Source organism: Zonotrichia albicollis, chromosome 1, assembly GCF_047830755.1.
Source record: "Zonotrichia albicollis isolate bZonAlb1 chromosome 1, bZonAlb1.hap1, whole genome shotgun sequence".
NCBI lineage: Eukaryota > Metazoa > Chordata > Aves > Passeriformes > Passerellidae > Zonotrichia > Zonotrichia albicollis.
This window is the reverse complement of record NC_133819.1, coordinates 62,336,947-62,358,597: the sequence shown is the minus strand read 5'-3', so window position 1 is coordinate 62,358,597 and position 21,651 is coordinate 62,336,947. Positions and strand designations below refer to the sequence as shown.

The following is a 21,651-nucleotide window of genomic DNA, read 5'->3' as shown; positions in this document are numbered from 1 at the left end:
AAAAAAAATTAAAAAATTAAAAAAAAAGAGGAAGGAAGGCAGAAAAGTAAAAAAAAAATCTTCATACTACATTTGGAATGAGACCATCTGAGAGTAGGCACCAATTCATCACTACATGACAAACTGGTTTCTCCAGTCATAAATGGGCAGCATCTCCTGTTATAAAAATCTGTTACCTGGCAACCAACAAATATTATAAAACCTTCCCCAGGTGGAATAAAATTTTCCATGCGATGTTATCTAGTTTGGAGCTTCTCCTTTTTAAAAGCTAAAAAGTTCAAAAGTTTTTGAAGTTTTGTTTAATGAACATTGTTCCCTTATGCTCACCTCAATTTCCTCACCCAAGAAGGCAGAAATAACTTCTTTGCTTAACATAACACCCCCTGCTTACAACCAGGGCAATCAGGGCATCCTGGTCCTAGCATCACATGAAGGCATCTTGCTGACCTACTTGTCCAGGTTGAATCTCCTAATTTTCTTGAAACCAGAGCATGCTTTGCTGAGAGTGCTTTTGACAAGGGGGGTTTACAAGAGGTTTCTCCTCTACTGTCTACCTGTGTCTGCAGTACGTTTGCAGACATGGCAGCTCTAGCCCCTGTCAGCTTTCTGGTTGGCTTCCCGGCTCGGGCACTAAAGCCTCTGAAGAGCACTTTCTAAAGTGATGGCAGAGCTGAAGTTTTACATTTCAACCTAAAACTAACAGTTTAGTTTGGATTGTTTTTTTATTTTTTTTTTACTTTGATAGGTGAAATGTAAACTTTTATCCAACTTAAGAGAAAATGTCAAAGTAATTGTGTATTCATGAAGAAAACCACCATTCTTTATTTGTGTTTGAGATCTAATTACTCAAAGACTTTTCTCAGCTGTTTGTGCACTAGCTTGACAGTGCCTTGAGAGTGGTTTGAAATTGGAGTTGCTTTTCAGGAAAGAAAAGAGTCTAGACTACAACATTCTCCAATCACTGATGTTGTTCAGGCCTTTGTAAAGGACTGAGGCCTCTATAAACAGAAAGCAATCGGTGACCACTATCAGGATTACTCTATTTCAAAGAAATGACTGTAGACATTTTTTAAACCAGGACACCAAACTTCCAAAATATCCACTTATTATTATTATAATTACATTTTATCCTTCCTTACAGCTGAACAAAGTGGAATGAAGTGCACAGCTGCACCAGTCTAGAAGAAAATCTGTGATCTTCCACCCTGCTAAGTTTTGTCTATCCCACCACACCCTAAGAAACCATTAATGCTTCCAGCAGAGAAGTGCAGAGGGCAAAGCCAGGTCCCTATTTGCCATGTAAAGTGGCCAAAGACCAACACTGCTGTGAGGAATCAGCCATGTGGATTGGGAGGACAAGGGTGTATAACTCCACATGAATGCATCTGCACACAAGCTGTGAGATTCCTTAAAACAAAGCTACTCAGCTTTGGCCATGTCCCAGAATAATGACCTTAGGAGATGATATTAAATGCCTGTGGGTCTCAGTCAGTCTCAGTTGTGCACCTTGATCTGTGTTTTAGAAACACAGTAGGTTTGGTCCAACATTTGAGTAACTCCCTAGGACTAATCCCACCCATTAAGGGCTGTCTCACAGTGGCAGCCTCACTACAGCCAGCCTTGGGGCTGGGTCCTGAGCACCATGGAAGAGGTTTGCCCTATCACTATCAGAGCTGGTTTCATCAGGTTGCTGTCATTACACTTGTGTCTGGTTTCATTACACTTGTGTCTTGTTTCTACAGGCTATAGTTAGATTGTTTTGTTGGATTTTTTTTTTTTTTTTTTTGTTTGTTTCAGAAAGTGAAGAAAATTCAGCAAGCCAGTATAAACTGCTTTGGATTTGGGAATGATTGGTTCCATCTTTTTCTTCAAACCTTATCTTTGCTGAGACCTAATGTAACACCTTCTCAAGTCTGGAGTGTAAAAACCTTCTCCACAGAAACCCTGAAACTCCAAGATTTGTCCAGAATGAGTGTGATAGATGAGTAATGCGATGATTGATGCTCACAATTAACAAATATCATGTCTATAATTTAAGAAAAGTTTTATAGGTTTATAGTTATGTTTTACCCCCTTGTGTATCTATCAAGAGACAGCTGGAGTTGGGACATCTGGGAGGGTTGGATTGTCACTATGGCAACATCTGACCTCCAATCAGGATTTGAGGAAGCAGTCTCCACCACTGGACAGTGAAGAAGGAGGTGATGGACAGAACTTTGGGAGGGGTTAAAGGGTTAAAAGGTGAAACCTCCATTGTGTGAGCGAAAACATGGTAGGAAAATCCTTTGCCTTTTTCTCTGTTCAGTCTTCTGTTGTATTTTTGATAAGGTTTAATAAACCTTTTTTAAATTATGAGAAGTGAGTAACCATTTCTCACAATGAGGACAAAAATAAGCAGCCAGCAGGTACAAACACATCTGCCCACTCGGAGCAGCACAAAGGAACAGTGCATGTCCAAAGGGCAGCACAGCAGTGCCACTTCCAGCTGCAGCTGCACTTACAGAGAAACTGTTAGAAATCCCATCCTTCCTGAACATTTCTCATGCTCCCTAATTAGCCTGAGATTTTGGGAGGGAGTGTAGCTCTTAGTTACAATATTCAGTTTAAATGCATATTTATAAAATGCACATATAATTTATGTGAATATAAATAACTTTATTTTAAAAGTTTAACTATCATTTCTGTGAAAACTCTGAAAGTGAGAAAAAGTGCTTCATTCTTGGGTGAAAAAATAATTTTTGCAAAGCTGCTGCTGTTAAATAAATTTTGACAGCTGTCAGAACTGACAGCAGCCAGTGGTACTTCCACTGTTGCCTTTATTAATCTATATGAGCTTTTAAAATTTGAGGTATCCTCTTCCAGCTGTTGAAGTTAGGATAAAATTACAGCTTCTACATTGTTCAGCTCTTAGTTGTTCCATTTAAGCTACATATTCATGGGGGATTGCAATGTGACAAAATTGCTTAGAAACTAATGCCGTAGTGAATTATGTCCATCAGTAGTTACTGAAAGTCCACTGACTTAACACAAGGTAATTTCAAGTTGACCTCAGTTCTAGCATTGAAAGGAAAAAAACCCCGTCTTAATAAAACTTCATACTCCAGCCCATAATTTCATTATTGAGATGAATTGAAGAAAGGTTTGGATTGGAAGGGACCTCAAAGATCCAGGGACCTCAAAGATCCAGTTCTAACAGTTCCTGCCATGGGCAATGACACTTCCCACTAAACCAGGTTGTTCAAAGGCCATCCAACCAAGCCTTGAACACTTCCAGGGATGGGACATACACAATTTATGAGGGAAGCATGTTCCAGTGCCTCACCACCCTCACAGTAAAGAATTTCTTCCTAGTACCTAATGTAAATCTACCCTCTTTCAGTTTAAAACCATTACCCCATTAGTCCTATCACTACATGCCCTTGTAAAAAAAGGCCCTCTCCATCTGCCCTGTAGACTCACTTCAGGTACTGGAAGGTGCTAAGAGGTGTCCCTGGGACATTCTTATTTCCAGGCTGAACAATTCCAAATCTCTAAGCCCATCCTCATAGAGGAGGTTCCTTGGTCATCTTTGTAGAGCAGGTATGGTCTCACAAGAGTGAAGTAAAGGGGAGAATCATCTCTCTTTACTTGCTTGCCATAAATCTTTTTCCCTTTTTAAACCTGGGGGTTATGTTTCCCCATTTTGCAACTCCTGGCAAACTTCTATCCTTGGTTTTGGTGGCATAGAGTTAATTTTCTTCACAGTAGCTTGTATGAGGCTGTGTTTTATATTTGGGCCTAAATCTTTGTCGTGAATGTAGAGATGTTTTTGTTATTGCTGAGCAGGGCTTACACAAAGCCAAGGCCTTTGCTGCCCCTCACACCACCTCACCAGCAAATAGGTGGGGGGCATGAGAAGTAGGGAGATGACATAACCAGGATAGCTGATCCCAACTGACCAAAGGGATATTTCCTGTGACATTATGCTCAGAAATTAAAAGCAAGGTGAAGAAGAAGGAAGGGGAGGACAGCTGGAGTGATGGCATTCTGATTTCCCTGGTAACCATTGTTCATTATGTAATCCTGCTTTCCTGAAGATGACTGAACATCTGCCCTCTGCCCATGGGAAGGGGTGAATCAATTCCTTGTTTTACTCTACTTGTGTGTGTGGGTTTCACTTTCATGATTTAACTGCCTTTATCTCAACCCATGAGTCTTCTCCCCCACCATATCAGGGGAAAGCAAGCAATTGGCTGCATGGCACTCACTGCCAGCTGTGGGTACATCCAGAGAGAACTTCACTAGTCTGCAACAACTTTTCAAATATGATAGAATGGCTTAGTAACTTCATCTGCCACTTCCCTCAAGACCCTTGGATAAATCCAAGGTGACTTGTGCACAGTAAGGTTCCTTATAAAATCAGCAAACCAGAACTACTCAGTGGTTGAGCGTAGACAACTTAGAAGGAAATCAATGATAATCTCACTTCTGAAAACCTGACTTTGCTTACTGAAGCATAGCTAAGTTGCATCAATCTCACCTAAACCAGTCATCCCTTTATATTTAACCATATGAGTGGAAATAAGCAAATAGGTAAAAACAAAGATACACTTATTAGTCTTTCAGTAAAGATGGTTATCTACCTTCAGTGTAAAAAAGCCACTTGTTTTATACCTGCTGGTACATATCCCCATGAACCCAAATGCTGTGCTGAGAACACGCCTAAACTAGACTAGAAGTTGGCTACTTGACAGAGTAGTACACAATACTTCTTTTACATTAAAAAATGAAAAGTAACTACTAATTATTTTCAAGACATTGTAGAGGAACAGCAATGCCTTCATTGTGCTCTTACACTGGAAAAAAATAATCCATTCCTTTTATTTTTTTGCCAAAGTTTTACTTTTTTACTGTTATCCCTCTTGCTGCTTCTGTTTTAGAAAGGCCAGTATTTCCAGGTATTTAATTTGGCAATGCAAATGTGAGCGTGGAGATGAGTGTCGAGGACAAGTGGTCTCCAAAGCTCAGCTGTTTCTATTTTGACAAGGTATAAACTTTGTGACTGCCTCCTCTTTGCCATACTAGCTCTCCTCACTCCACCCAAACATCTCTAAATGATGTCTCCTCTTTCTCTAATAAGACATAAATTCAAAAATCAGTCTCTATTATGTAGTTAGCGGGTCAACAGTGCTGGGATTAAACTTAAGAGGTTTAAGACAAAGTATCATGTCTCAACAGGCTAGAAAAGCTTGGGCATGCAATGACATAGAATTCTGATATGAAAAATTTAAATAGCAACTGACCAATTTTCTGATTTCATTACATTCAAGTCTGTTGCTGTTTTTCCTCACAGATATTCTACCTTTTTAGTTATTTAGTCTGAGAGGTATCCTTTTAATGTACCACATAGCGAGATAATGTAGGTGTCCACTGTGATTTTTCATGGCTTGTTTATCTGATAAAGCCAACCAAACTCATGTGATCTAGGATCATTAATCAAACTCCTCTTTAGCCAGTGAGAACTCCAAGCAGCACCCATGCAACACTGTGGTGATGCAAGTGCACCTCATTTACAAAGAGTACAAAGTTGATCTTGCTTTGAAAGAGAGGCATTGGCTCACTGCATCTCTTCCTGGCAACAATAAATGAGGATCTTAGATGGACATCAGTAAGAAGTACACAATAATAGTTGAGGCTTGAGGTTTTTTTCATTCTCTTCAGATAACTATTCACAGTACTCTGTGAGAGGGAAAAATCAGATCAGGTTATTTTGCTACTCCTTTATTACACTTCTCTGTTTTGAAGTTTCCGACTAAAATTACTGAAGGTCTCTGTCACAATTTATTTGATAGTCTATAGGTGTAGGAATCACAATTATAGAACTGCAAACAAAATACAGGGTAGAAAAAGGACAAAAGAAAGTCAATGCAACCCTGATATAGATCACTCTCTACACAAATTTATTTGCTATCTGTTTGGGAACAATTTGTTCATTATGCAAAGTCATTCAGGCTGACTTTTTCTGTAAAATGCTGCTAAGATTTGACCTGCTAATGGAGGTCATTTCTTTAACTGTCCCTTCATCACTAAAGGTTCTTGACACGTAGCTGTCATCCTACAAACATTCTGAAACTGAATTTCATAGCTTTTTGTTTTGTCAAAAATTCCTGCTAGAAAACAGGTACTTTTCATAAAGGACAAAAAATGCCACCATAAAAGCAAAACAGTATGAAACTGATTTTTCTTTTTCTTTTTCTTTTTTTTTTTTTTTTTTTTTTGGGTGGGGTGAGGTGTTTAGCACACTTGTAGCTAGTTTAAATAGAAGCTTGCAACCTGAATCCAACTCTACATGGGATATTCACTTCCTATCTTATGAACATTTCCACCCTTTTCTGATTTATGGCCTTTTGTAACTTCTTCTACAGCAGTCACAGCATGCTCTGATCAAACTGGTTTTTACTAATTCTTCTCCAACAGCAAAATATTATACAACAGCAACTTAATGAGTGGTCTGTTATGTAAATAAATGGAATATAAAATGTAAAAGAGTAGCTGGTGTTGGCAAAAGGAATGACTGCTAAAATTTAAAAATCAACAACTGATATGAATGCTTCATATTCATATTAAATATTTTTTTCATATTCCTTCACTCCCCTAGATCAAGACCTTTGCTAGGGTAATTATAAGTGTTAAGAACTAAACTAAGTCATCAGTTTCGATTTTTTTCTTTTTAATTAGACATATTATATTAGACACTAGCCTGCAAAAGGCATTCCACTGGACACCCTTAAACAGATCAGCAATGCTCAGCTGCCATGTTATATATTAAGGGAAAAGAAGAGAGCAACAGAGAGATGGTGGAAGTGGGTTGCCTGGGAGATGACTTACCTCAAAACAGCCTGGAAAGAAGCACATGTCAGGGCTTGGGATCAGGGTGGAGGGATGACATCAGTCTTCATGGCCTTAGGCTTAGCTGATGTGTATCCATTTCGAAATTCAGTAGTTGCTGCTGTACAGGTTCTTGAAAAGTACAGTAAACCAAGTTCATACTTGACTCTTATGCTTCAGTTTGCTCTGCTCTGAGTTTCAATAGTATTTAAGACAAACAGACTTGCTGCTAGATGAGCAGGAGTCATCTGGAAGCATATTACATTTGGCTGGCCCCAGGAAAACTACCACAAGAGGTGAGGTAAGCACAGGAGTACTTGCTATAGGAATCTGCTGTGATGTGCATTAAAAACATGGAATGTTTTAATAAAACATGGAATGCTTTAATAAAACAACCAGGTAAACAACAGCTTGATAGACTAAAGAAGTTCAAGGATCCTTCTGCCTTTATCTCTCTCTTCATTTTTGCAGTAGAATATTTATCAATGGAATTGATTCTGAACAAGATTGCAGAACATCTGTTTTCAGCCTAAACATTGCTCCAGCTGAGTCCATTTGACTTTTTGCACCCTTCATTCTGAAACCTGCACCATCAAGATTTTAAGATGAGAATAAAACACAGGCTTCATTAATGTTTTTAGGGATAAATATTGCCCCTACAGGGATTATCATCAGAGCTTGCAAAAGTCAGATCTCAATAGTGTATCTCAAGTTTAACAAAAGCAGAAGTAAATGCACAAACATATAAACAAGAGTACAGAGCAAAGTCATGACATGCACAGATAGAAGTCCAAAGGCATGTCAGAAACACTGAATTTTACGCATAATTTCACAGTCTGGAGTCCTACACAGTTTGAACTCTAACACAACATGTTTTAAGGGGTGGGGAGTTGAACATCCACTTTGCTATGGAGAAGGCAAATCTTACTTGCAAATGTACCAAGTTTGGAGTATGTTTCCTACCAATGATTCTAATGTTAACATCCACAAAGGAAGATGAAACATTTCTCTTTGACATTTAAAGTAAAATGTCTGTGACTTGTTTGCAAAAGCCTTGATTTTTAAATTTAAAAGAATAACTCATTTTACCAGGACCTGTATAAATAAAGCAAAAGGTTACCAAAAACTGGAAGAAAACAATTTTGTTTTAATTCAGGTTGAATTTTACTTATTGAAAACTTTTATTTTCATTTTACTCAAAATCCTCCAAAAATTCTTGGGTTTTTTTTCCTGAACTTATCCCAAATATTTTCTTAAACTTTTTTCTTTATTATTTACCAAGTTTCCTATGTAAAGATTTTTATTTTTGTATTTTAACTGTATACTATATTGTACATGACAAAGTTTTTAAGAAGAGACATGGCACATCTTATTATCAGACTGAGGGAGAAGTTGACATACACCCAGGATTTTTCTCAGACCATGTTTCAGGCAGCAGCTGGACCAGAAAGATCACCTATTTTTCCCCACCACATATGTAATCTGATTCAGTAACAGGGATTTTACCATATAATGAGCCCCTTTGCTCCAAGTATTTTCTTATTTTTCTGCTTTTACAACACAATTGCAGGACTACAAAAACTATTTGCAGGCTGAAGCTGAATTACATTTACTACATTTACTACATTTACTTCCTTTGCTTTTGTTCATAGAAGTTGTAGATGTCAAACACTTTGACACACATTACAAAAAATATTACAACGCTTTGTTCTATTTCCCTTCGGAAAGGATATTTTTGGGTATTTTTAATTGAAAAAAGAAAGTCATAATGTTAGCAATAGCAAAACAATTTTATTTCAAGGTCAACTCTTTGCCTCTGCATGACCTTAAAAGTAGTGGTCAATCATTTGCACTGCCATTGACATGAGCTTAGAATTTGGAGGATGAATGGTAATGTCTCAGCCAGAAAAACTTCTTGTTTTCCATTAAATGGAGCAGTAGTAGAGGACTGGGAACTTCTGGGCTTTGTTCTCTGTCTTCTCTTGCTGCTGTTCCTCCTTCTGGTCATATCTTTCTTCATAACCATATCTTCCAAGAGAGGCAGGTGGAGCCGTTGGTGAAAAATCTTCCACATTTCACATGAGAAGTTATGCTGTCATGTTAAATAGCACACACTCTTTAAAAAAGAAAAGGCAAGATGAAGACTAATTTATCTGTGCTACTGAGATGTAAATTAATGGGACACATGCAAAATGTTATTTTAAAACAAGATACATCAAATTCCAAAACTGTGAGTACATATGTTTGCCACTTCACATGCCAATATTGCATTCCTGAGGACATCGAATGTATCATTTAAGACCATTTTTTTTTCCTAAGAGTATTTTGTATCTATTTCTGTGCTGTACATATATTCTTATGCATTAGCTCTCTCTTCTACTGGGATGAAAAAGACCACACTTTTGTTGCTGCCAAAACCAGTCAGCAAGAGTCATAAAGAAAAAAACAGGAAAAAAAAGGTATAGGATTGCTTTTGCTTTGAAACTAATTGCAAGTGTAAAAAGAAGAGTAATCACACTTAGAGATGCAAACATTCTTCTGTGTGGCTGAGTCGATGGGGTGCTTGCAATCAGAAGAGAGAAATCAGAAATCTCTGTGTGTCAGCTGGTTTTTCATAGGCAGAGGGAATCATCTGCAATTGTTCTGCAGCGGTGACAGGCTGTGGGGCCTTGGGGTCCTACACAGCACTGCCAGGGAGGAAGGCAAAGCCTGCTGTCATGTCTTCGGTGTTTCAGAGGAGTACAGGAAACTAAATAATGAACTCGGAACTTCAAGACATTTTTCTCTCTCTTCTCTTGCTGCCATCCCTCGTCCTGGTTGTATTTGTTCCTACCCAGATAACTCCAAAAACAAGGGAAAAGAAAAAAAAGGCCCAAACCCCACTTATCCAATCTATGCTTGCATTCAACATTTTATAAAACTCTGCTGTCCACATGGCTCAGTATCTGATTGAGCTTGTGTTTCAGATGGTGCCTCCTATTGTTTCAGATATCTTACTCCAAAAGGGGCTTAATTGCTTCTTCTGTTTATTTGAACAAAAAAGTAGCATCCCATCTGCATACCAGATGCAACAGGACCGAACCCAACTTTTCAACAGTATTTTAAATGAAGTGCTTGTTTGCTGGTAGCTGACAGCCTGTAGCAGCAGATTCAGATTCTGGGAAGATAAATGAAATAATGAAATAACTCAATTGCCCCCTTCCAATTACCCTCTGCAAAAGGGCACACAAAAGGGAGAACAACTAGCCCAATTCGTCCTTAAACTGCATGCAAATTCAAGATCTAATTAAGCTCATCAATTTGCTGGTGTGGGTGTTTCCTTCACGTTCTTAGCTTGATTCTAAGCTAAACAACATTTCTAAATAGTCATTGCAACTCCATTGGTTTGCTTTTGCAGTTTTGGAGTAACTATTCTTAGGAAAGTAGTCTGTCTTTTCCTCTATATTTGTGAGCATAGATTGCATCATTAGAGAGACTGGCTAGTCTTTTGGGAGTGATCTGAGTAGAAGAAAATACCTCCCTCCTGCAGCTTGATCATAAAGTATGCATTTTCTCTTTCAATTTATAATCAAAATCAAATACATTAGTGAAATGTAACCAGTCACCTTCGCACATGAGGCTTTTCCCTGTGAAAAATTCAAAACTAAAAACAGGATTCTAGTGGAGCAACTGATTTTTACCAAGCAGAAAAAATCCAGAGCTTTCCAGATAAAAATTACAATAAACCCCAGGAGGTTATGATGGAATTTTCAATTATAGACAGTCATTTTCTAGGGAAAATTTCATCTTAACACTTTCTGTTTGTGGTTTCATGGCTCTTACAGCTCAAACTGCAAGGTTACTTGCTATAAAACTGAACTTACAGTGTATACTCAGACACGTGTGTGTGTGGGGGGATGTTCCATGAATGTAGTCACACTGATGGCTACAAATAAATAAGAGCATTAGGACCTGACCTGTTCTTCCAATACAAGAAAAAAACCCCTAACTGTCCCAATAGATAGACTTGTGTATCATTTAGAATGCTATTTCAGGACTCAATTACAACAAATAACATTAGTATATGCTTTGTTAAGCAATTTCTGTTTTAATAAGCTAACCAGAGCAGCCTCTCCTAAGAGGCATGAAAGTCAAGGTTTTGAGTAGTCCAGGCTATTAAATGGAAACACATATCGAAACCTTTTTATGCTTTGTCAACAAAAAAGAATTCAAAAGGAAATATAAATAAAGCATCATCTCAAACACTCATGACAACTACAGTAAGCCAAAATCACGTTAGTCCTGCCACAAGGATAAAATCTACACTAGTCCTACTTTAGTGCTGCTAGGTAGACTCTGCAGTGTTTGCACATACCTCCTAAATGCAAGTCTTGCTACTCAGGTGGCAAGAATGCTGTTAATCAAATTTAAGTCTCTACTTACAATGCAGAGAGGAGGACATTTTTGAGGAAGAATTCTGCCCCATTGAGGAACACTTTGCAAGCACCTCTACTTTCCATAAAATTCTGCCTTTTTTATATTTCTAACATTTCTGGTCACAATCCTCTTGCACCCAGGGATTCCTCAGACCAAGAAAGTCTGGCGTTCTATAGGCAGGAACTGCAGCACCAACAGAGTGTGTTTTACTCCATGACTTTTGATTTAAAGTGATTTCCTAAAAATGGTTTAAGTCCTGTAATGTTGGATCAATTAGCCTAAAGGACTGACAGGATTACTCAGCTTAGCATGTAATTCTGCTGCTGGAGATGCTGCGTCCTTTATGACAGAGCTCCTTCCCCATGAAAATGTCATATTATTTTGATTGTGGTTGGAAAAAAAGAAACAGCTATTAACAATAAACTTCCAGTTTTATACAGAAAGCAGGAGAAAGGAAAGCCAGAGGAAGATGTACACTACTCAGTTTGGGGGGCAGAAGATGCTCAAAGGCCCCATCTCCCAACTCCCTTATAATCACATGGAAGAGACCAGTTCTTTAATTGGTTGCTCCAGAAGCCACAACCTCACTCAAGGTACAGTCACTTTAGCTCCTGTTACATGCCTGCAGTCCAAGGCTCCAAATATCCACAGCACTGTCCCTGGAGTTTCAGCCCAGAATTTTCAGCCCTGTTTTCCAAACCACTGAACACCATAACAATTGTGGTATTTGCTATTCTAACAGCACAGAAGAAAATAAAAGTAGGAGTTTCTCATTCTAGCAAGAAGTCAGATTCCTGTCTACATTTTATTACTTTCCAGCTTCAGGTTTGATGCTTTCAAGTAACAAAGGCACTCAGGAAAACTATGTTTTCTGGAATACTAGGGACTCTCTGAAGCTTGGGTTTGGGCCAGTATCTTCATTGCCTTTATAAAACATGTGGTCTAATTGCAAGAATATGGACTTGCTTATTGTCACAGCACACATCAGAGCTTTTGTTTTAATTTTATGGTAGCAAATTCCCTTTACTCTCACCCTGAAGGATACTAAAAGCAGCAGAAAGGTAGGATCTCAGTCTAGCAGTGACTCTTACTCAGTGAAGCCAGACACATACTCTTAAAGAAGTGCTCACAGTGATGGGAGAAGGCTGTGTGAGGAGGATCTCATCACTTCTTCTGGCCATGATGTTCTTTCTCCTCTTCCCACTACAATTAAGAGTTCTTTCCAAACAGCAGGTGCTCAGGCCCATTTTTGTTTTAAAATGTGCATGTTTCCAAGGCCACAGAGGTGCAAAATATTTGGAAAAGGAGGTAAATAGAGATTAGATTTGCACCTGTATGTAAATTAAGGAACAGGCTTGCAACATGAATTAACATCTGCTGGGTGAACTATTTATTTTTGCTGTTTAACAGCATCAGATCTGTCTGTTCAAGCACAGAACCTCTCTCACCACTGTGATCAGACTGCGCTGTGGTTGTACCCAATCTAGGAAGACAATTGTTAATTAAATTAAAGAGAGCACATGGTGTCAGAGTATGTGGTACTCATTCATCATGCAAACTCTAGACAAAGGTGCTCCAAACTGTTATAAAACTTGTTGCAAAGCAGTGATTTACTCCCATGCCAGGACCTTGGGAGAAGTTTTTTGAACACCTGATCCTGAGGAAGCAGCAATCATCTGCTGGCACTTCAAATCCTGTCCCTTGCCTTCCTTGGAAGGCCTATTAAAAATTTATTTCTAAAATAAAGAATACTTCAATATTATTTTCATTTTTTTAAACAAACCATAAATCTATATGGAGCAGTATGGGTTACTGCTTTGTTTTCCTGCAGTGTTCACCAGGGTTCCACAAGTTTCATCACATATTTTGAATAGTTATATTTGGCTATCTGATTGCATGTTCTGAATACAGAACGGCTGCAAAGTAATTTTTCACTGCAATATTAGATTCATGGAGAACTCAATCACCAGCTAGATGGGATGTCTTATGCACATAGAGAAGACAATGCAGATTTGCAATTTCATTTAAGAAGTGTTAACAGAGAAACTACGAAAAAAAAATAGTGACCCCTATGTTAGCAGTAATTAGTCAGTGAAAAAATGCCAGGGACATGGAAGACATTCCATTTCCATGTGACTTTATCACCTTGTAAATCTCATTTTGCAGTGCCAGGACAAAGGGAGCTTGTAGCTTGCTTTTGTACAACAGCTCCAATACTTCCTTGTTAAGGTTCCATCATTTTGAATACAATTATAGAAGAAGAGAAACAGACGTAGCAGCTCCACTAATTCTTCTCCCCCTTCTCTGAGCTCAGAAGTAATTTGCCCTTTATTTGCCTTTCCCCCTTAGTGTTGGCCTCAAAGACAGCCCCCACAAATCTTCATTGCAGGGAAAAAAAAAAAACCAAAAAAAAAACCCCAAAAAATGGGTTTTTTTCCCTTTAATTGATACACTGTTTCTGATACAAGTGCCCCAAACAGAGCATCTAAATTTGAATAAAATCATATCATGGTAAATGATAGCTAGGTACTGCCTGTTGCTATTAATAATAAAAATTAGCAAGCTCTTTTGAAGATACTAAATGGAGTAAGGAAAAGTAAATACTTCACCCAGTATCTTGAACAAAATCTTACAGGATTTAGCTAAATAATCTCAAAATATATGGTACTTACACAATCACAATAAAAAGACAGCAGCTAGATATGGTGTTAAAAGTAAAAATACGACACAATAATAAAATAACCATATTTGAATTGTGAAACATTGATGAACACAATAACGTGGAAAAAAATGGTTGATTTTTTAACCATGAAGTCAATTCTGAGGAAAGCTCCAATCCTCAGTCTCATATTTGTGTCTAACAGGATTTTCTGAAATGTATGTAGGTGCCAAAGTTTAAATAAACTTCTCTATGTGTAAATAATTTAAAATTCCAGGTTATGTTATTACACCTTTTTTTACAGCCCAGAATAATTAAACTAATTTACAGAAGAACTTTCAAATCCAACGGAATAAGCATATGTGCAATGCACCATTGAAGCACACTCCATCACTTAATGCAGTTTCTGAAATGGATCTGTAGAAAGGATTCATTAAGATAAAGTCCCAGCATTCTACCTGAGGCCAATAAAAATTCTGTGCAAACCTCTTCAAATTAAATTTTCTTCTTGAACATATCCTGTCTAATTATGTTTAGTATTATCCTCCTTTAGGAATTCTGATTCATCAGTGCTATTAAGGGAGGGAAAAGGAAAACCAGATGCTGTGGACCGGATACCCAGCTGGTAAGAAATCACTACAGTTTCACAGAAGCCAAAAGAGCTACAGTGATTTATATCAGCTATGGGTTTGGTATATACATAGGAACACACATATGGACAGATGTACAGAGAATTATATTTATATCTGAAGTTACACCAGCAGAGAGTAAGTCTGTGGAGTTGCACCACCAGAGAATTTGACCCAGAAGCTCTAATAAGCTGAAGTTTATAAAAGAGCCACAGCTGTGTTGAGATTTCTTGTCTTTCACTCTCTAGAACTGAAAATAAATGTAAGAAACAGAAGTGCTCTAATTAGACATTTGGCTTTAAAAATCAGGAAGATAGCCAGCTAATGTCTAAGCACTTTTTTGTTCTGGGGAGTTAGGCTAACAAAGATATCATAATTACAATCATACTACATACAGATGAAATGCACAGAATATATTGGTAAACCAAGTTGAGGGACTGAATTAGATTCCAGCTAAGTTGTTTCAATCTTTAATGAATACCATTTTTGTTGTTCTTGCAGTCCATACTGTAAGCCCAAATTTAGAGTGAGATTTCCAAGTGCATCTAACCATGCTGCAACCTGAAAAAACAAAGTTTCTGGATAGCACCTGTGTTCTTCTATTCCACTGACATTTCTACATCTACAGCCCCAGACCAAAAAGGTACTGCTCAGGACACTTGGTGTCTGCCTCAGTTTCCATGAGCCACCCAACTCATGCTGTAAGCTCTTGCTATGCCTTTGCCTTTCCTCACCCTGACATTTGTGCCCCAAACATCCCCTGCACCTCCCATTTGTGAGACCCTTCTGACTTAAATGCCAGAAGAGAAGAGGAAGGAGCAGTGCCCACTCCTTTGCCTTTACCAAATAACATTGTTTGTGAAAGTCTAGCATAAAATTCACTCTACACCTACTCGTCCCAGCACCTGCTCAGTGTTTGAAGAGGACTTCATCCTTCCCCTGGCTTTACATCTGGGACTGCAGTCAGTCTTTGAAAGCTGAACAGATAATCTTCAAGAAGCAATGCTTAGGTATCATAGCCTGAGCTCTACTCTGTTAGACAGAGGGCACCTTAAAAGAAAACTGAGTTGGAACAAGGTTGTTTTTCAGTTTTCTAATATTTTATTCAGCAGCTCAGTGGTAGATAACACAGACATGGGACACAGCAAACCCAGGCTGCATTTCCATTCCTTGGAGGGAAAGCAATTAGCTGTCCCACCGCTGGCAAGTGTGTGCTGCCTGTGACCCCATTGCACAGAGCACCTCAAGGCTTGCTGGTCAGGAGAGAAACAGCCCCAAGCCACCACAACCACATTGCTGCACTTCCATTCCTCTGTCAGGGACTGTTTTCCTTACAGAAATCAGTCCTTGAATGAAAGAGCTAATTAAGCCTCAGGACAAGGACCTCAGGCTGCTCAAATCTTTCACACTTAGAAGCACATAACAGCAGGAATTGAGAGACTCTCTATTTCACTGACCTTTTTATCCAAATAATTAGGCCATTTATTACAAGATATACAGATTTGACCTCCTGCTGCACAAGTGCCAAATCCCCAGTTTCCATGTTCTGGACATGTGCTCTAAATACTTTTTTCAGAGAGGCAGAGAAGGCAGCAATACCAACTCCTCTACATCAGGGTTTGAAAATGAGATAGACAGATGCCAAGACTCTGACTGAGAGCTCACTACAGTGGAAACATCCAGAAAACATTTATTATACTGATCTGGTGTCACAGAACAGCCCATTTTGTGGATTCCTGCAGTGCTTAATGCTGAATTATATTTATGCATACCAAAAGCAGGCAACTTCCATGGTTACTCAGAAACAGAATGCAAAATAATACCTCAAATCTCTATTGACACAATCTTCCTCTTGATCTAGGGTATTGTAGAGTTAAATGGCAGCTGAGAAAATTTTGGGATTTCAACTTCAGATGCCTAAGCCCTCCCCTCAGTCCAGCCGTTTTCACATCTTATGCTGCACCTTCACATGTACTATTATTTTCTAGGTGTATCTCATATGTGAAATAGAAATTTGAACCTATAAATGACTTCACATTCAGATCCAAGTTCTCCTCAAGAGCTTCTGATTGCTCTGCAGATAGCTTTTAATCTCCAATGTGCTTATAATTATTATTATGAAAGTGAAAATAATTTGAAAAGAAAGACCCAGAGCAAATAGTGCTCACTTTTCAAGAAGCATAATTTTACTTGGAGTTAGGAATTGGAATTATTTGATAAGTGCATTAAAACATAACTATAATTCTTCTCCTTGGCTCTGAGATACTCCCATAGCTACTACTAAAGCTTTATTGGAAAGTCACAGTCAGCATCTTTACATATCTCATAGGAGTTATCCTTTAAGGGTAATTTATGCTCCCTTTCTGGTGGCAAAAGCATTTCTGTGCATGGTAGGATGCGTCATTTGCTATTTGAGTTGACTACACAAATATTCAAGAAATATATGTCTTCAAATACAGGTGTAATTTGCTGTAGTAATGTCTACAGGGACAATGAACACCATACCTTGTTCCATACTATACCATAAATTACATTGATTGAGGTACAAAAACATATTAGGTCTCTTCCATTTATTCATTTCTCCTTAAGATAAGTCCATCCATGACTATGTCCTGGGATCATGCTGAAAATACAGCACATCTCTGAAAAATAATAGCAGCAGTCTTAATGGACATTAAAGTGAAGATGTTTCTGGGGTATTTTGGAGGAAGATGATATTGCTGTGCCTTCAAAGGGAAAGAATACAGCAGGAGCTCCAGAGAATCAAATGCAAATGTTTAAGACCAAAAGCAATTCTGCCACCTCAGTGTTTTCCTTCGCCCTCACACGTTTCCTCACCTGGCTGGAAAACTGGCTCCAGCTGGACCTGTCCTTTTCTCTAACACCCTGGACTGATTAACTATAAGAAGTTAGGTTTTGGATGAGGTTGTCTTTTCTCACCCCTGCCCCCATAGCCATGGGATACCTGAAATGGGACACCCATGGCAGGACCCACGCAATTGATGCCTCACATGCCCCTGGCAGAAAAGATTTCATTTCAGAGTTTTTTCCAGAACAGCTTGTACAACAAATAGCTTTTAGTATATACAATTTGCAAAGTTGCCAGTTTATCATGAATAGAGCTATTTGTAGTCTAGTCATATCATAAAATCTTGTTAAAAGAAACAACACAAAGAGACTGCTCACTTTTCAGTTATGGCGCTTTTGAATTAATTTGAATCCAGATTGCCTCATGAGTATTGTTTGTTCCAATATGAAACAGTTTATGGTGATAAATTGCAGCAGCATCACTTGAGAACTGCCTAGTACAGTGTACTGCAGCAGAAATTGAGTCAGCTTTCATACTGAGTACGCACTGTAGCTACAGTGCACCCAGGTTTTTTGGTTTGCGGGAAACCTAACTGAGAAAGTCAGCAAAACCAGAGTGTTTTGTGGCATGTGCAGGTATTGGGCAAGGTCAGGGGTTGTAGGGGAATAAGCAACCAAAGCAAGTAGTGAAAATCTAGTAGTCTACCTCCTATCTGAGCCCTCCTGTCCCTCTCAGCCAGGTATTTACTCAGCATTCAGAAGTACCATCTATGGAGACTGACATTGGGCTGTTTCAGACATGCTTCCAATACTAAGCCATTGAAGGTACAAGAATTTTTCATCCAGCTCTAAATTTACTATTACAGCAGATGTTGGAGTCAAATCTCATTAGCTAAGGTTTCAGTAATCTGCAGAGTAATGACAAAGGATTTCTGCATCCTCTCAGTTATAACCTTAATTAGGACTAAGCAGGGTATGTTGTGTAATGTATTGCCTGTGGATGCTCACTCTCATGTAAACCATCATGGGCCTGATTCAGAGAGGGAGCAAGCATTTGTCCTTCCCACCAAAATCATTAAAGACTCAGGAAGTCAGTACTCCTCCATTGGACCAGTTCCTTACTACTGCATAATGCAGTATCTTAAAGATTTTCTGTAGTCACTGAGAGGAAGAGACAGCAGTTCCCTAACTCAGCCAAACATACTGATATCCATAGCCTTATGACAAATATTTAAGGTCTTGCCCAGTGCTGCTAGATCTTGTCATAAGGCAGAAGAGTCACAGCTGTCACCTCACACTTGAAATATTTTTTCATATTTAATGAAATTAATGAATATGATCAGGCAGTATGCCAAATTAATCTCTAGTGCCCTTCCATCACATGCAAGCGAGTAAAACAGGGATTAATTGAGGCCCATGCAATTACCTCTTAATTAACCCTGAAGGATTGGGATTAACCCTGCTGTTCAGGGTTAGATATGAATGTGTTTGTCACGGGAACTCCTATACCATGGGTATCACAAAGTCAGCAATATTGACCAAAATGTCTGTGCCAGAACACATTTGGGGAATGAAACAGATTGCTCTTGCTCTCCTGCCCTCAGCATGTTGCAAGATTCTGGGGGCTGCTCTTTCTAGAAGGAAAAATCAAGGGTCCAACCAGTTCCTCCAAACTCATCTATTAACATAATGCATGCACAGCAGGAAGGCAGACAGCAGGAAACAGTCCCTTTCCTTCTGCTTCCAAGCATCTTTTCAAACACTGTCCTACTCAGAACCTTGCTGTAGGATCTTCTTAAAAATTGCAAGAATGTTTTATTCCTGGGCTTGGTTTCCTAGCTGCATTTTCTCTCTGAGTGTGCCTACATATTATTTTGAGTATGCCTACATTGCAGTCTGGAGTGGTAAGCAGAAGTGCTGGAATTAGCAAGGATACTGAGCAGAAGCAGTATTCAGCAGACCCTTACCTACATTTCCACCTGCCTGCAGGAGTTACTATTTGCAAATATCCAAACTGATCAACTGCTGCAATGTAATTCAGTGCCATGCAGACCTTGGATATCTGCAGGGACTCCAAGACATATCCACATTTCTGCTACTCTTCCCTCCTCCGACATACATAAAGAAATTGTTCATTCACGTATTTGATGTGTATTCAGATACTCAAGAAAAAGCCGGCAGCCTAACCAGGCCATTCCTGTGTTACACACAGTCAGATTTTCAAGTACTGCCTTTCTCTTTGCCTGCTGATTGCGAAACTGGAAGGTCTGTGTCTATCATTTGGTCTGAATGAAAAAAGCTGTTGTAGCACAGAGTTTCAGTGAGGCAATAGAACCAGCCAGTACCCAGCAGAACCCTGCACAAAGATTGCCACAGGTTGTTGTGTATGCAATTCCTACATGTTTCATACTAATTATGACTACTACAGTGGCTTACAAACAACATTTAATGAAACAGAAATTTAAACCAAGATTGCTGTATTAAACAAGTACACATCATAGCTATCCTGCAATTGGTACTGTAAGGCTCTGCAAATAAAAAAAACATGGGTTTTGTCCATGTGAAGAAGAAACAGAAGAAAATTGAACCTCTCACCCTCCTCTTTTGTGGAGATCTCATCTTTTGACCAGCATCTTGAAACAAGTAGAAAAGCAGATTCTGGAGCGCAAATGCATCTTCTTAGAGAACGAAGACTGAGAAGTCAAAAACAAATAAGGGCTCCTACAAGAGCTTGTCCAGCAATCAGTTCTTTAACTAAACACCACTCCCTTTCAAACCATCAACCCACACTAAAATAATCCACAAAATGGTTTATTTTTGTGAAATAATTTAGTGGAACCACTGGCATTTCTTTAATGTAGAGTCAGGGGAACATGTCTCCCTGACAGAGAACTGCTGGTTTGCATTTGTCTTTAAATTATGAAGACACCCAGGAAAAATAGAATTTGTGTTAAATTATGCTAAAACAGACCAAGAAAAAATTTGGTAAGGATTTGACTCAACAGACAAGGGGAAGGAAGCAGGAGACAAACCAGTCCTTCTAGGCTTCCCTGTCTCTATTTAACCTTTTAAAGTAATAGCAATATCAACTTAACATATTCCTATCTTTTCCCAGGATGAAGACAAGTAGTTACAGCATGCCTCTTATTAAATTACAATACTCAACACACAGGAACACAGTTTAACTAAAAGGTTTGCTACAGCATCCTGCAACAGTTGGCAAAATTGCTCAATTTAGAGTTGAGGACCCAAATTCAACACTAATTTAAGAGTAACAATTTGAATTCTCATTGCCAAATATACTAACAACTATAGAAAATGAACACAACTTGACAAAATGCTTTGGTACAGCTGAACTGTTATCAGCATGTAAAAGATATCAAGAATATATTATCATAGTGACTGGGTCATGCCAGACTCATTTCAGACTTCAACAGAAATAGTTTTGCACGATACAAAGGCACTGAAATATGATTAAAATGCACTACACGTCTCACTGTCTTAGAGATCAGTGCATACATGAAGTCTGAAATATGCTAAGGAGGTTTTTCCTCAACAATTTTAATCATCCATAGTAACTGCTGATACATGGTAATTCCAAATCATAGTGACAAACATTTAAAAAACCCTTCATTTATAATGAATGTAGAGTATCACTCAGAAAAATAAGAAGTGTATTGTGCACTACCTTGCAGAACAACTTATAAACCATATCCATATGAGCAGTAAATAATAAATTAATATCCTTTTTTGCCAACACAAATTTTGTACCTTCCACCCACAATTCAGTTGGCAGAAGTTTTGCTGTTGAAACCAGTGAAAACTATATGCCCAACAGCAAGGAGCTGAAAACTTGCAGTGTCTTTTTACTACAATATTTTGTTAGCTTCAGTGTCTTGTATTGCAAAAGAGTTGAAAATGAAGCTATTATATTTTCTGCTTTAGACTACAAAACAACCCCTAAAAATGACAGGGTTGGGGGGACAACAGACATATATACATACCCACCACACACACACAGACAAACTTTGTATCCCTCATACAGTGTAAAGAACTATGGCTTCTTTTCTGAAATTGTTTTTAGGAAGGAAGAAATTGATTCACCTCACTGAAGTTTTTAAAGATGCAGGTGAACACCAATGGTCCTTGTGCTTTTGAAATAGTTTGTTAGGTTTTCTAATGCTCCTTAGGTGCTAATATATACCTTTTTTTTCCCAAAGAAAAACTCAAACAGCTTATCTCAGCAAACATTAATTACACAGACCACAAATT

General features: G+C 38.5%; 1 protein-coding gene across 2 annotated transcripts in view; it reads right to left on the bottom strand.

Annotated features, from left to right (window-relative positions):
• Window positions 1-8,113: 8,113 nt before the first annotated feature.
• LOC113460896 (uncharacterized) overlaps window positions 8,114-21,651 on the bottom strand; it is a 237,018-nt gene continuing 223,480 nt past the window's right edge. For both annotated transcript variants that reach the window (XM_074542741.1, XM_074542756.1), the window contains one exon: window positions 8,114-8,983. Coding sequence is in view for 1 of the 2 variants with exons in the window: in XM_074542756.1 (XP_074398857.1) it covers window positions 8,955-8,983 (29 nt within the window). In the remaining variant the exon portion in view is untranslated. The remainder of the gene's footprint in view (window positions 8,984-21,651) is intronic.